The 16,429-nt window shown below is 45.5% G+C and overlaps 1 protein-coding gene across 1 annotated transcript in view; it reads left to right on the forward strand.

Moving 5' to 3' along the window:
• The window catches only part of LOC144140600 (uncharacterized), a 57,473-nt gene extending 41,683 nt beyond the window's left edge, over positions 1-15,790 (forward strand). Inside the window, exons 7-8 of the mRNA XM_077672308.1 lie at positions 9,505-9,668; positions 13,641-15,790. Of these exons, the coding sequence (XP_077528434.1) occupies positions 9,505-9,668; positions 13,641-13,805 (329 nt within the window). The 3' untranslated portion in view covers positions 13,806-15,790. The remainder of the gene's footprint in view (positions 1-9,504; positions 9,669-13,640) is intronic.
• Positions 15,791-16,429: the final 639 nt, after the last annotated feature.

The raw sequence follows: 16,429 nt of genomic DNA on the forward strand, positions 1-16,429 counted from the left end.
ACCAGCTCTTCAACAGTAGCTTCCAATCTTGCTTTTCACAAAGGTTTGAAGGAGAAAAAAAAAACATACAAGAGACGTTCACCAGGCTGGGACCCGCGCTCTCCATTAGTTTTTTGCCCGCACGACACGCCTCTATCTTCTGGTTCACTGTACCCCTGCGCATGTCTTTACCGTCACATGACGTGACTTCACGTTCGGGGAAAACATCGGCTTTGTGGTAGGCGCGACAAAACGAGAAAAAAAAAATCGAGAGACTTAGGCGCGGCAGCATCGAGCGAATCTTGTGAAACGGTACGCGGCGGCGAGATTTTCGTTCCACTATCAGTCAAGATTTCAATATATCCGCAGTTTGGCCCGAAAATGCTTTTAAATAAAGGGAAACAAATACATGGGACGTATAGGTAATGGTTCGGTGCCGCGGAAAATTTCGACTTAGCCAATTTTTCGAGATATGCGAGTTCGAGTTAACGAGGTATTACTGTATATGAATATCGCGCATTGTCGAGACGGTTCAAGCAATCACCCAGCAAGCGGGTCTCACGCACCCAGCGTGATTTCCCTATTCTCGGGCAGAGTATTGGGCTGGTCCCACTCTAGTCTGCTGCATTATAATGCAAATATCATTGGTTGCACTGCGTACCTGGCTGGGTATTTGGAGACAGCGGCGCTGCGCTTTGTTTCCACCTGCTACGTATTCTTCTTTCGTTCGTTGGTCACATGAGTTCGTTGGTCAAATTCAAAGTTCCATCGAGCAATCCGTGATCGTTGTTGAACTAGACTGAGGATGGAACACTCCGATTTAAAAAAAGCGCACCAGACGCTATATCCGGTCCTATAGAGCAGGCGCAGAAAATAAAGCTTTACTCCGTGAGGCTCTCTACTCAAGAGTGCATTCAAGTCCTGAGAAGGCCGCGCCGTGGTGGCTGAGTGGTTAGGGTTCTTGGCTATACTGAGCCGGAATACCCACGTTAGATCCCGGTAGCAGGTTCCCGGTTTCAAAGAGGCAAAATGCAGGAACGCGCGTTTGCTGCGCGATATCGGTGCACGTCAAAGAGCCTCGGGTGGTTATCCGTAGCCCTCCTCTACAGCGTCTTCATAGCCAGAGTAGTTTTGTGGCGTTTAACCCCATAATCTTAGTCAAACCAGTCCTGAAATTATGCAGCAATGCATACATTTAACTGGGATCGCGGCACTAAAAAGAGGAAGCGCACAGTTATCGTACGCACAAACTACACAAGTCGCCGCAGTGAGTGAAGTGCGCTTTCTCGCAGCGCTGTCGCGGTGCGCTAAGACGCTACAAGCGTGCCGAGAGTGTGCTTCACAGCAAAGCAAGCATGGCCTGCTCCCGCACTGTAGCGGACGACAAGAAGCACCGCCTCAAGCCCTTGTGCGCCTGCGCCGCTTGGCTTCGATGCGCGGCCGCGGTTTGTGCACTGGCGCTGCGCGGAGCATGGCCACGCTGCGCCGTGTTCGCACCAAGAGTGGACGACCCTGTACATTTTCTGGCGCTGGTCTGTCGGAGGGTGCTGATGCTGCTTGGGAAGCTCGGTCACAGACATCGCGCTGCCTGCGATGTCTGTCACTCTTCAATGACCTCAAATTATAGACCGATATCTTTGACTAGTATTCCAGGTAAATTACTTGAACATATAACATCTTCCACAGTTATGAAATATTTAGGTAAACATAACTTTTTCTTTAATAATCAGCATGGTTTTCAGCAAGGCCACTTTTGTGAAACACAATTATTTGAACTCATAACGGATCTTCATCAAGCTGTTCACAATTACCTTAAAATTGAGGCTGTATTCATTAACTTCAAGAAAGCATGCGCGTCTACTGATGAAACTTAGCCGACTTAACTTCCATAGTAAAATTATAAACTGGATTACAAGTTTTTTAACCAATCGCTACCAGTTTGTTTCAGTAAGTGATCAGTCTTCTGCTTGAGCAAAAGTTAAATCTGGCGTCCCTCAAGGCTCCGTACTTAAACCAATTTTATTCCTTATTTACTATAATGATATCTGAAAAACATCTATTCAACAGTGCAGTTCGATTATTTGCGGATGACTGCGTTCTCTATAGATAGATCAACACCTCTGAAGATTCTAATATTTTCAGGCCGACCTAAACAAAATTTCCCCTTGGTGCGAGAAATGGCAAATGGAAATTAGTGTTTCTAAAACAAAAGCAATGACATTTACCAGGTCTAGTAACGTTCAGTTCACTTCGTATTTTATGAATAACTTGTGCACAGAAAATGTGACTACGTTAAAATATTTAGTTGCTCATTTAAGTTCTAACCTTACATGGAATGATCACATTAATGAAATAATTGCGAAAGCAAATAAAACACTGGGATTCATTAGGCGTAATTTGTACTCAGCGAACCAGTCAACTAAACTATTAGCTTACACAGCTTTAGTTCGTTCAAAGATGGAATATGCTTCGATGATATGAAATCCAAATCAGACGTACCTAATTAACATGCTCGTATCGTTACAAAGTAAACCAGCACGTTTCATTACCAAGAAATAGTCCAAAACAGCCAGCATCACGGCTATCAAAGAATCCGTCCAATTACCCTCCCTAGAAAAACGACGTCTGCTAGCACTGCTCTAGCACTTCCACAGAATGTATCATACCCCATCACCCTTCACTGCATCTCATATCAAGCCGCCGCATCAAATTTTTCGCGCCTCGACCATCCCTTCAAAGTCCACCCCATGTTTGCACGTACAAATCTCCTTCGACAGTCACCGCTCTTTCTGGCCATTTTTCACTGGAACAAGCTGCCAAGAGAAATTGCTACTATTTGTGATCACGACTCGTTTGTTGCCCAATTGAAGCACAATTTCACCGCGCATGTCTAGTAAAAACAGACTTGTGTGCTTTTTACAACATAAAGTAAATTTACAGTTTCGCATTGAGTGTTTTTAATTTTGTCTCTATTTCTTTTTCCTGCTTGTTCTCTTTTATGTTCCTTTTTTGTAATTGTTTAGTAACCTCTAATATGTTATAAGTTGCCTTTCTTTGCGAATTGTCTTTAATTGTCTGAAATATCTTGTTGTTATCCCCCCCCCCCCTATGTAATGCCCGCAAGGGCTTTTAGGGTATCTGAATAAAAAAAAGAGAATTTGTTATCAAACACATATCATGGTGCAGTAACTAGTGGTAACAGCGCTGCCCTGAACACAGGAAAAAAAACAATCAGTTTCCATGCAATCCGGGCATTTCAACACACTGCACAACAAATGTCTGGGGTAGGAAAACAAGCTACTACAAAATCAATGTACAGAATGTTCACAGTTGTTCAAAGAAAGACTTCAGAAACCAGCTGCAACTCAATGCGGCACTAGGTAGATGTGCAAAAAGAGTTACTGTGCAAAACCCGATGGTATATCCCATGAAGTATTTTGAAGTTAATATTTAAACTGTGCGCGTATCGGATTACAAGCCAGTGAGAATCGCGAAAAACGACGTGTTTTTAGTGCACTTCTGCAAACAGAGACAAAATAGTTCGAATGATTTGCTTGAATTTCATTTTGTACATCAGCTTTTATTCGAAGCATCCCAGTTACACCGTAATGCAAAGTTATAAAGGAAGACAACAGTTCCAGCTAATTATTTTGCTCCTCGGACCGCGACCACGTGCAAGCGTACATCTTGCACCGTGACCTCGGCTCAGCGTACAGGCCTGTGCGAACTGCGGCTGCCAAAGCAACGGGGTCCAAATTATACGGAGCCGGCAACTGCTCGCGTGCGCCGCTTGGCGTGCTTCTATGGAGTACCAAGACTAGCAGACGATGATGTTTCCCGTGAAGTATTCTGGCGCATGGAAATGAGCTCAGAGCCTGCACATCCCGGATAATCAATTAATATGTATAATTAACAACTCAAAGGCCCAGTCAAGGGGTGCTGCATGAGGGGTCGCCAGGTTATCTGTTAATCACGTGTTGCCTAAATCAATCTACTAAGTCTTCTGCGACTGCCACCAACTCTAGAAATTCATTACCACAAAGATGGCCTGATCAAAAAGCAATAGGCTTCTCTAATCCGAGCAACTGTCCCTTGGATGTTGCGGCCCATGTACATATATATGTAGCGAATCGGAACGGGAAATGAGGGGCTCGTTGAATTAAGGCAGAAATAAGAATTAGGCAGAAAATAAGAAATAAGGCAGAAATAAGAGGCCCTCGCTGCATGCATATCTAGGGCCTCTGTTCTGGCAGTCTTAGTGCCATAGGTAGCTTAAGAGGGTTCAACGCTGGTCGACCGCTCTCAACATGTCGTAGACTCCCGAATCACGGCCCAGGGGTTAAAAAGAAGGTCCCCTTTACCCCGAGTTGTCCAAGTGGCGTTGGCTACGACACCCAAGCTCAGCAAACAAAATACCTTTACATACACGGAAAAGTGGAGGGGAAATAGCCCCGCCGGTAGCGTAGTGGTCATCGCACCAGACGCGTACTCTGGGGGTCATGGCTTCGGATCCCACTCGGCAGGCACTTTTTCCCCACTTTCTTTCTGTCTTTCAAAATTCTTCATCTGTTTCAATAACCTACCGCATTCTGCCCTTTGCTTTCCGAGGCATTCTTGACTGCCAAACCTTATTTCTGACACACACACACACACACACACACACACAGACATATATATATATATATATATATAAGAGAAGAAAAACTTGTGTTCTCTACCATCTTCAAAGTTCTACTACTCCCTATATATATATATATATATATATATTGTAAGAGGCCTTCAAGGAGACGTCGCTCACTGATAGAGCGGAGGAGACAGACGCCGTTTATTTGGGCGAACGCGCAGCCAAGCAGCCCTAGCCTCAGGGATGATAATGATCATGTACAGGTGACGAAGATGAAGCATTACTGAAAAGGATGACAGGTGATGATGATTACACAGAAGATTGAAATCAGCGAAATATTGTGCCGCGGAGAACTACAGTGCTTACACTAATTATATATATATATATATATATATATATATATATATATATATATATATATATATATATATATATATATATATATATATATATATATATATATATATATATATATATAATATAGTAAGGAAATGAGGGGCTCGTTGAGGAAATACAGAAAGATAGGGCAGCACTCTACAACGCCAAAGGAGGCATAGGGGTGTGGTTAGGCTCTTTTCTTTTTCACTACGTTTATTGAAGTAAACATTTTTGTTAGTATACAGAAGAAAGAAAGAAAGAAAAACACGCGCCCAGAGTGGGGACCGAACCCACGCCTTTCGATTACATGTCGAATGCCGTACCAATTCGGCTATCTGGGCGACTGTGTTCTCCTTCACTTTCTGGGCTATTTATATTTACTAGAAGTGTATCTGACGCTTAAGGGTGGTAGCCAGTGCCACTCTGACTACACGGGGAGAAGGGGACCTTCTTTTCAACCCCCGGGGCGTGACTCGAGCGTCTACAGCCTGTCATGAGCGGGTAAACGGCGGGAACCCTCTTATGCTACCTAGGCATCAAGGCTGCCAGAACCGAGACCCTCGCTAGGCTTTCGCAGAATAATATAGTAAGGAAATGAGGGGCTCGTTGAGGAAATACAGAAAGATAGGGCAGCACTCTACAACGCCAAAGGAGGCATAGGGGTGTGGTTAGGCTCTTTTCTTTTTCACTACGTTTATTGAAGTAAACATTTTTGTTAGTATACAGAAGAAAGAAAGAAAGAAAAACACGCGCCCAGAGTGGGGACCGAACCCACGCCTTTCGATTACATGTCGAATGCCTTACCAATTCGGCTATCTGGGCGACTGTGTTCTCCTTCACTTTCTGGGCTATTTATATTTACTAGAAGTGTATCTGATGCTTGAGGGTGGTAGCCAGCGCCACTCTGACTACACGGGGAGAAGGGGACCTTCTTTTCAACCCCCGGGGCGTGACTCGAGCGTCTACAGCCTGTCATGAGCGGGTAAACGGCGGGAAACCCTCTTATGCTACCTAGGCATCAAGGCTGCCAGAACCGAGACCCTCGCTAGGCTTTCGCAGAATAATATAGTAAGGAAATGAGGGGCTCGTTGAGGAAATACAGAAAGATAGGGCAGCACTCTACAACGCCAAAGGAGGCATAGGGGTGTGGTAAGGCTCTTTTCTTTTTCACTACGTTTATTGAAGTAAACATTTTTGTTAGTATACAGAAGAAAGAAAGAAAGAAAAACACGCGCCCAGAGTGGGGACCGAACCCACGCCTTTCGATTACATGTCGAATGCCTTACCAATTCGGCTATCTGGGCGACTGTGTTCTCCTTCACTTTCTGGGCTATTTATATTTACTAGAAGTGTATCTGACGCTTGAGGGTGGTAGCCAGCGCCACTCTGACTACACGGGGAGAAGGGGACCTTCTTTTCAACCCCCGGGACGTGACTCGAGCGTCTACAGCCTGTCATGGCGCTGGCTACCACCCTCAAGCGTCAGATACACTTCTAGTAAATATAAATAGCCCAGAAAGTGAAGGAGAACACAGTCGCCCAGATAGCCGAATTGGTAAGGCATTCGACATGTAATCGAAAGGCGTGGGTTCGGTCCCCACTCTGGGCGCGTGTTTTTCTTTCTTTCTTTCTTCTGTATACTAACAAAAATGTTTACTTCAATAAACGTAGTGAAAAAGAAAAGAGCCTAACCACACCCCTATGCCTCCTTTGGCGTTGTAGAGTGCTGCCCTATCTTTCTGTATTTCCTCAACGAGCCCCTCATTTCCTTACTATATTATTCTGCGAAAGCCTAGCGAGGGTCTCGGTTCTGGCAGCCTTGATGCCTAGGTAGCATAAGAGGGTTTCCCGCCGTTTACCCGCTCATGACAGGCTGTAGACGCTCGAGTCACACCCCGGGGGTTGAAAAGAAGGTCCCCTTCTCCCTGTGTAGTCAGAGTGGCGCTGGCTACCACCCTCAAGCGTCAGACACACTTCTAGTAAATATAAATAGCCCAGAAAGTGAAGGAGAACACAGTCGCCCAGATAGCCGAATTGGTAAGGCATTCGACATGTAATCGAAAGGCGTGGGTTCGGTCCCCACTCTGGGCGCGTGTTTTTCTTTCTTTCTTTCTTCTGTATACTAACAAAAATGTTTACTTCAATAAACGTAGTGAAAAAGAAAAGAGCCTAACCACACCCCTATGCCTCCTTTGGCGTTGTAGAGTGCTGCCCTATCTTTCTGTATTTCCTCAACGAGCCCCTCATTTCCTTACTATATTATTCTGCGAAAGCCTAGCGAGGGTCTCGGTTCTGGCAGCCTTGATGCCTAGGTAGCATAAGAGGGTTTCCCGCCGTTTACCCGCTCATGACAGGCTGTAGACGCTCGAGTCACGCCCCGGGGGTCGAAAAGAAGGTCCCCTTCTCCCCGTGTAGTCAGAGTGGCGCTGGCTACCACCCTCAAGCGTCAGATACACTTCTAGTAAATATAAATAGCCCAGAAAGTGAAGGAGAACACAGTCGCCCAGATAGCCGAATTGGTAAGGCATTCGAGATCTAATCGAAAGGCGTGGGTTCGGTCCCCACTCTGGGCGCGTGTTTTTCTTTCTTTCTTTCTTACGTAATTAATAAAAAAATAATGTAACGTCAATAACGGTAACAAAAATCTAACCACTCCCCTATGCCTTCTTTGGCGTTGTAGACTGCCGGCATTTCTTTCTGTATTTCCTAACGAGCCCCTCATTTCCAAACCCTATATATATATATATATATATATATATATATATATATATATATATATATATATATATATATATATATATATATATATATAATATAATATAATATATATATATATATATATATATATATATATATATATATATATATATATATATATATATATATATATATATACAAGAAAGTGGTGAAAAAATTTCACAAATTTTTTCACCACTTTCTTTCTGACTCAAAAAATTCATCTGTTTCTATGACCTAACGCATTCCCCACTTTCCTTTCCGCGGTTTTCTTGACTGCCAACCCTTATTCTGTCTTAATTCACCAAGCCCCTCATTTTCCCATTTCTGATTCGCTACATGCATAGCGAGGGCCTCTGTTCTGGCAGTCTTGGTGCCAAAGGTAGCTTAAGAGGGTTGAATGCTGGTCGACCACTCTCGACATGTCGTAGACACTGGAGTCACGGCCCGGGGGTTAAAAAGAAGGTCCCCTTCACCCCGAATAGTCCGAGTGGCGCTGGCTACCACCTCCAATTGCAGGAAACAAAAAATACCTTAGCATAAATACCCAAGAAAGTGGTGGGGAAACAGCCCCGCTGGTAGCGTAGTGGTTATCGCACCAGACCGGTATTTTGGAGGTCGTGGGTTCGGATTCCATCCGGCGGGCATTTTTTCACCACTTTCTTTCTGACTCAAAAAATTCTTCATCGGTTTCTATGACCTAACGCAATCCCCCCTTTGCTTTCCGAGGTTTACTTGACTGCCAACCCTTATTCTGTCTTAATTCACCGAGCCCCTCATTTTCCCATTTCTGATGCGCTATATGAACATAAATATAAATATATATATATATATATATATATATATATATATATATATATATATATATATATATATATATATTATATCCACGGTTCTGTGAGCTTGTCGGCTTAGCCAACTTGGGTTTTGGTGCACTTTTTAATCAATTGATATAAGGCGGTGAAACATTTTAGTGGTACTCCGTAGCTTGTGACATCATATTTGGGACTGACTGCGTTTGCTAAACTCATCCTAATGCGTTTGAAAACGATGCAAATGGTTCCTCGGTGAAAAATTATAATCCCTCGTGGTGGAGCCTACAACCCACTAGAGAAATAAAGCCGTTTTTCTTCTTCCCTGCGCAGCCTCCCCGGTTCTGTTTGGAGCGGCATTAGTAGATGGCTTGTCTAGATTTTCCGCATGCAACCTTTAGGACACAGAAGCTGATTAAAAGTCAAGTCATAGCATTAAGCAGTGCCTACTACCAGCGCTTTGGATGGCATCTTCAGAAATAGGCAATGCTACCCTGGAGTCCTAGCAGCGATACAACCGGTTTTTAAATGCATAAAAATGGCCTCAGATTGTAAAAAAGCACGTGGAGTGGCAGTATATACGAGATGTTTGTTTTTCGAATACGCCGTAGTAACCATGGTAACTCTAGATCGCTTCCTTCATTTATACTCTGTCTCAATGAAAACCACGGTCCCGCAGTTCACTTCCTTTTGTTAACACGGCTAGCGGTGGTGGATGATATTTTGACACTAGTATTATAGGGTAAAATTCCCTAAATCAGAGTACGATGGTGAAGAACATCGCACGTGCTAGTGTCCGCGAAGGAACAGCAGCGACGCCGAAGCGGAGTGAGGCAAACGATACATGCTCGAATTCGAAAGGGGACGTCACGCAAGCGCCACATTCGGTAACACTTACCGGTACGACGTACCGGTCTACACGTCGTTCGCTCACTGTGGTGTCCGTTCTTTCTGGGCTGACTGGCCTGTTCGCAGACTTCCGACCGGGTTCGATGGCGGACAAGAACTACCGAGTGATCCCTGTGTCCAACTGCAACAACACGTACGCCGGCGTCGACCTGTCCCCGTACCCTGCGGGCATCAGCGACGAAGACTTCTTGTGTACGCAGCTGACCACCAACATCGGTGACGAGTGCGTGGTGAGTGCGAGGAGGAGTCGGCGGAAATCTGCCAAAAACGCCTACTTTTACCGCTTTACTGGTCGTTCGACGCTTCTGGGGCGTTCTGCTTCCGCTTATACCAAAGACAACTACTTCTGATACATCATTTTATGCATGGACGAGTTGTTATGAGCCATTTGCGAAAACATTCCAATGAATTTGTAATTGGTGGAATAAAACCGGCTTCCTTCTCCATTCACGGGAACGAGCGGTGCGAAAGCAAAGGTCAATTTAAAATGAATGCTGAAGCTAACATGACACCATTATTGATTAAAAATGGGCCGTAAAACACACGTTTTTCTTATTACACATTTATAGGTTCACTGTTAGCGTGATACATGATTTCGATGGTTGGATTGACTGTCCAAGGTACCATTCTGACCTCTGCTTCGTAAAAAAATATTGCAGTGGTCGATGAATACGTATGTATATGCATGCGGGATTCCTTTACAGAGTGCACTTAATACTTGTAAGCGACAAAATGACAAATTGATGTGGTTATGCTTAAAGATGTTAAAGCTGAGTTTTAATTGCTGGTATTGACGCCCCTAACGGAGGTTGCAAGGGCCCGGTAAGAAATTGATTTTTCAGTCCCAAACACAATAAAATAAACTTGGTTTTATGCACCTATTGTGTTAAGGACGCTAGCGAGCCCTTAAACCTTTTGAAATGGCGCCAAATCTGCGACTTCTGGTATTTAAAAATAATAGACGTGCATGTACCTGCGCATGTGTCATTTTGTTCTTTTCAGGGCATTGTTCTTCTTTGCCTGAATTATAACAACTAACTTGTAAAGCATCCGGCCTAATGTGTGGTTATTACTCACCATCGTTAATTTATAGGTTTTAATGTCCGTGTTTGTCCACATTTATGAACGAAGTTAAAAATGTGGACCACAAAAATACAGAACAGGAGATATTTAGTATTCAGTTTGGTATTAAATTCAAACACTGAATAGAAGTACTGAAGGGGATATTTACTGAGTGTTATCTACAAGGTTATTTTCGCATTGAAACAACTAATTCTGCCGGTGTAATGTAAAAACTGCCTATTTTCTTTTGTATAACATGCGGTAGTCATCTTTAATTAAATGTCGAAAACAATTGTCCACGTATATAGTAAAGGCCCTTGTATCCTTTTTTATATGGTACGGTCTGTTACACAGGTGCGCGGATGTTATAATCAACATGCGCTGAAATTACTTCGTCAGTCCCAAACTACAGAAATTTTGAGGCAACTGACATGTACTATCAAACACACGTGTGACGTGTGTCTGATCATCATGGCGCATATTACGAGAATGGCCAGTTGAGAAAGACTAACAAAAATGCGATCAACGGTTTCCTTGCTCGCTCTGCGATCTTCACTCGTCAACTTGTTGGCGCCGAATGTGCCTTCAGCGGCTGCTTGCTCCGCCGGAAATCCTTACGCTATGTTCGGTCTGTTGTTGGAACTGTCTTAACAAGTCTAAACAATAACGTCATCTGACGTCTTAGCCAACCAAATTATTTGAAGTTATGTTTCTTATGCCCTTGCGTACATACGCCTGTTTCGTCAGTAGTCTAACATTTCGTTACGCATCAAGCTGGCCTTGTCGAATATGCCTTTCACGCCCGTGTAGCACTCAGAGCGCGAAAAAGCTATTAAAGGTCGCATGAATTGTAATGGGGGTGGCGCTCAAAATGGCAACGATGATACAATAGTAGCAGTACCGCCGAATTTTCACCACGGCCATGAACTAACACCCGCCTCTGGGAACTGCCTATACACATGTACGCATCTTTTTTAAAGCGAAGCTTTCTATGTCTCATTGGTGGCGCCTGTGCTCTCCACAAAACGCACTGCGGGAAAGCCAACTTTCCCTGACGATGATCATGCTCGTGGGTGAAGTGGAGAAAAAAAACGCTTCCCGTGGTCGCAATCGAACCCGGATCCCTCGCGTTGTGAAGGCGACGTCTATCCGACTGCGCCATTCCGACACCATCAAAGTAGCTCGGATTTGTAGAGGGATGCATGGACGTGCAAAATTAGACGCAGAAATTACGCACCCCTCCGCCCAATGACGACGATGGTTGAACGCCCGCCAAGCTTTCTGCGTGTGAAATCAAATGGTTAAGGGTAAAAGTCAAAGCCGCCGCGATCAAAAGTCCGAACTGCATGCAAGTCAAAGTAAAATGTCAATAGGTCAAAGTCCAAACCGTCTGCGAGTCGAAGTCCAAAGTGTCCGTAAGTCAAAGTCCGAAGTCAAACGACAACCAAGGAATCCCCCTCACAAAGCTTCTTGTTCAACCATCGTCGTCGTTAAACGGAGGGACGCATGATTTTTTTCCTGGCGAGAGTGCAAACCTGATAAAGGGCTAGATTAAAAAGATGCCAGAAACTTCATCACCAATCTAAATTTCATCAAATTTTGTCCAAGCCCGAATACCGAAACCTTAATCTTAGGGACTCTGCAATTCGGAGTGATGCTGTTTTCGCTGGGTTAGTGGCGCACCGACCCGAAATAAGCTTGCCATTTCACACGCGAAATCGCTAGTCTACGGGTTCAAGAAAGGTGTTTCGTTCTTTCCTTGTTCGCATCTGACTCCTTGTCGCCATTCAATGAGCCTTTGACGCATCTCGGTGACTTTGACGCAGCAAATTGCAGCTGCTTGATACTATGGCGTCGATATTGGCAGCGTCCATCAAATTATGGAGCCGCTGCCGCTGGCAGCGTCCATCAAACGCGGGAAGACGCTGGTGGTTCGGGCGGTGTGGGCGGCTCCCAGTCGATGTCGTCCCCGTTCGCTGTGTCTACGAGCATCTCTCCGCCGGGGCGTATTTTTTCAGGGGCCAATGCCGATCTTCGCCATCCGTCGTGTGAGTTCAGGCTGATGATGTATTTTGGACGACGTTTACAAAAATAGGTAAAGTTTTCAAAAGTGTGAAGCGTTTTCTTCGGCCGGACACTCTCCTCGTACGACGGCCGTGAGGACCTGCCCGCACGGTACGTACGCACGAACAGACGTGGGCGGCAGCTGCAGCTCGTCGCCGCTCACCAAAACGAACTCAAGGCGAAATACAAAATTACACATGAGTGAAAGGAGATGATTGTGCGGTGAAAAATTGCCACAAGGATCATCCTTCGCGTTGCTAGTGAAAGCGGCGATCAAATAACTGCTCCGATGCCAAGCCCAACGCATTCTACGTGAACCGAGCACGGAAGGACCGGTGCGCCCCAACAGCGCCGCATGCAAAAAAAGCAAACGGGCCGCGAGAAATCGGCGGACATCTTCGAAAACTCGTTGTGGGCGAGCGTGTTGTCTTTGGCCCGCCATATCATGTCCCAAACGTCGTTTCCCATTTTTAAAATCTAACGCCGGCGCGAGCAATGTGGAAGCGAGAAAGAATTTGGCTGCGCGCAACAAGAAGTAGGTAGAGCATGCGCAACGTCTGCTAAAAAATCGTGACGTACTGATGACCGGAGCCAATGACTGGGCGTATCTCTGGGGTACAAGGGTCCCGCTCCGAGCGGGCGTGCTCTTAGCATCAACAGTACTTTGAGAAGCGGGAAAACAGCGAAATCCCCGGGCCTTGTAAATGGCACTTTTAGTGAACGATAACTCTGCTAATACTTAACACTTTCAAACTGTTTTTTTTTTTTTCGGGAGGACGTTCCTTGGATAGTACCCGAGCGATTGCGCACATAAAATCGCGGACTTCGGCACTCTATTTATGGCCCTTTTAGGCCTTATATTCGTTTCCATGACACATGAATGATCCCGCTACAAAATACAAAAAAGGCAAGTCCTGGGGACTCCGTGATTTGGTGATATTGGCTCATACGTCACTGCGAGAAATGGGGAGGCACTTTAGGGCAGCAGTGTTGGCTCAGGCTTTACAAACATGTCTCAATTGGCCGCCTTGACCTCATTGATTTCTTTTCTTTACGACCTTGTACGCCTCACGCAGGGAATACCGGGAAGCCCACTGATGGTACAAGACAGGGGCCACTGGACTCTTATCGGGCTCTACAGCTTCGGCGTGGCTTGCAGCGGCACGGCACAGTACCCGACCGTGTTCACGAGAGTGTCTCCCTACGCCACATGGATCTATGAGAAGATCGGCTTGCGCTGACGAGCGCCCACAACGGTGACTGCCCTGTGCGGAAACGCCCGGGGGACGAGTGGTCATTCCATGGGATGTGCGCGAATCACCAGTTCTGCTTGAAGTCAGTGCCATGTGTCTACATACACTCAAACAGAAGCCAGTGTGCACACGCCATCGCAAAGACGAAGTGCTCCCAAAGGCTATGCCGAAAAAATTAAGGTAAAAATGTACAAGTCCCATCGCGCCGAGATCGATCATATCGGTTAAACTAAATGAAGTCCCCAGTTATATGGGAATGAAAAACCAGTACTGCGGTGGGACTTCCGCGGTAAATCGCTCCAACATATTCCCTACTATCTTCAATGGCGAATGAATACCGAAGCAACAATTAAAATCAGTCCAGAATTTTCATTCTAGCCACTTGGCATTACAGCCGGACACAGAGCAACACGCCGCTCTCAAATGGACGCTAAGAATGTTTGAACGAACTGCTATGAAGCAAATGTAATTTGAGAAAAACGACAAATGAATACAAAGACATTGGCACATAGGGAACATTGGGTAAGTTAAAACGCTGCTAGGTGGAACCATATACGAGGGCCTGCTAGCAAGCACTGAGCTTAAACGAAAAAAACAAAATGTCGATATTGAATGGGGCAAAAGATAGCTCCCAATAAATTTCTACATGAACTGCTACTGAGGTCTAGAGTGAACATAGCAGTACGTCCAAAAAGTCCAGCGTGTTAGAGAGCATAGGCCATAACCAAGTTCCCGCTTCTACCAGAAAAAGGTGTGAAGCAGATCCAATATGAAATATCAGGACAATTTGGATAACAGTAATCCTTCATATGTCACAGGCAAATGTACAGTTGCCATTTTTAACGCTGGCCATTTCTGCGTTGCCAATAAAACTTAGTGGAATGCCTGCAAAAAGGCAAGATATTCATGAAATGATCATGGAGGACTGCCGAATGTCAGCCAAAAGTGTGGCTACGAATCTGGGAATGCTACACGTGGAAATATTATTTTACGGAGCAGCATGTAAAGAGAAAGTTTTAATCAAAGTTGATCCCACAACTATAGATAACTAAACAAAGAGCCGCAAATTAGTTATTACAGCGACAATGGGAAGGATACGAGCAAAATTTTATTTGGACTAACAATAAGTCAATTTCTGGACTCATGCGAACGGGAGGTCTTGAAGTCCAGAAGTCCCAGGGAGAATTTTTTTGTGGAGACTTAGCAAACTGCAGCACAGTAGTTGCAAGTGCGTTGGCATCCTGGGGAATATTTACGTTCTTTGGCTAGTATGGATTGATTGATTGATTGTGGGGTTTAACGCGCCGACGCAACGCAGGCGATGAGGCGCGCCGTAGTGGAGGGCTCCGGATTAATTTTGACCACCTGGGGATCTTTATCGTGCGCCGAAATCTCGTACACACGGGCGTTTTTGCTTTTCGCCTCCATCAGAAAAGCGGCCGCCGCGGCCGGGAATCGAACCCGCGACCTCGTGCTCAGCAGCGCAACGCCTTAGCCACTGAGCCACCGCGGCGGGTGGCTAGTATAGGTCCCCAGTGCATTGCTTCCTCTGTATGGCTCAATACTTATAAAGACCCCATCCTCTTCCGGTAGTTTCGGGCTCACACCACATGAAACTTCGTGACCATAAAGATAAAATTTCGTCCCCATGAAGCATACGTAGGAAAAACTTCTTTGTCCACGCTCGTACCGCTGGAATGCCAAGTGTGATACACTGGCTCCACCTCGCCTCTTCGGCCCCGACGCTGAAGTCGCCGACAGACTGAACCATTGACCCTCGGGCGTGGCCCTGACCAGTGATGCAGTGAGTGGTGATAGTGACTGAAGGAATCGAAAGACGGATGACCGAGTGAGAATTGTGCTGCTGTTGCTGCTGTTGACGGTGGATCCGGAAACGCAATTTGTAGGTGCTGCTGGCGGTTTCTTTCTAATTTATTTTCTTTTGTGTAAATAAAACATGTTCTTGTGGCATATCACTGACGTTACCAGGTTTAATTCAGATGAAATGTGTTTGCATGCTTTCTTCACCAAATTAACATATAAAGGAAGACGTACCGTGTTCATCGTCAAGATCCAGATTACAGGGCTGTGGCTATTCATGCCGAAACAGTAACATCTTAGTTCGGAGTGCAGGGGAACAGAACGCATGCCAGCAAAATGGGTTCAACTAAGGGCATTCACGCGCACCCAAACACAAACAACAAAAGTCCCAAACGTGCACTAAGGCTTCAGCCAATAACTATTTACATTAGGAACATCTAGACATCGGGACACAGAACCCAAAAACCGTTTAACAGCGGTTATTTTATGTAGGCGACATGGTCTTCTGGGATGGAAGCCTGCTTCTACATTGGTGGCCGCGCTTATGATGAGGTACCTTGCGTTACTGGGTTGTCGCGGCGATGGCCGACGCCTCGCCTTGCACCTCATAGCTGATGCTCTGTATAGTTGCAGCGATGCCGATGCTGGGTTCACCGAAGTACGTGCTGAAGGAAAGCGTTAAGTGATGGCAGCTGAAAGGCTATGGCAGTCGGGAGCTTCGCCAAGGACCGAGAACGCCGTTGCTGGGGTTGTCGAAGCGAGGATTCACAGAGCCTTGAGTAGCAGCACGG

The sequence above is a fragment of the Haemaphysalis longicornis genome, unplaced genomic scaffold (assembly GCF_048455015.1).
Source record: "Haemaphysalis longicornis isolate Haplotype H1 unplaced genomic scaffold, Haemaphysalis longicornis Haplotype H1 scaffold_1, whole genome shotgun sequence".
Lineage (NCBI taxonomy): Eukaryota > Metazoa > Arthropoda > Arachnida > Ixodida > Ixodidae > Haemaphysalis > Haemaphysalis longicornis.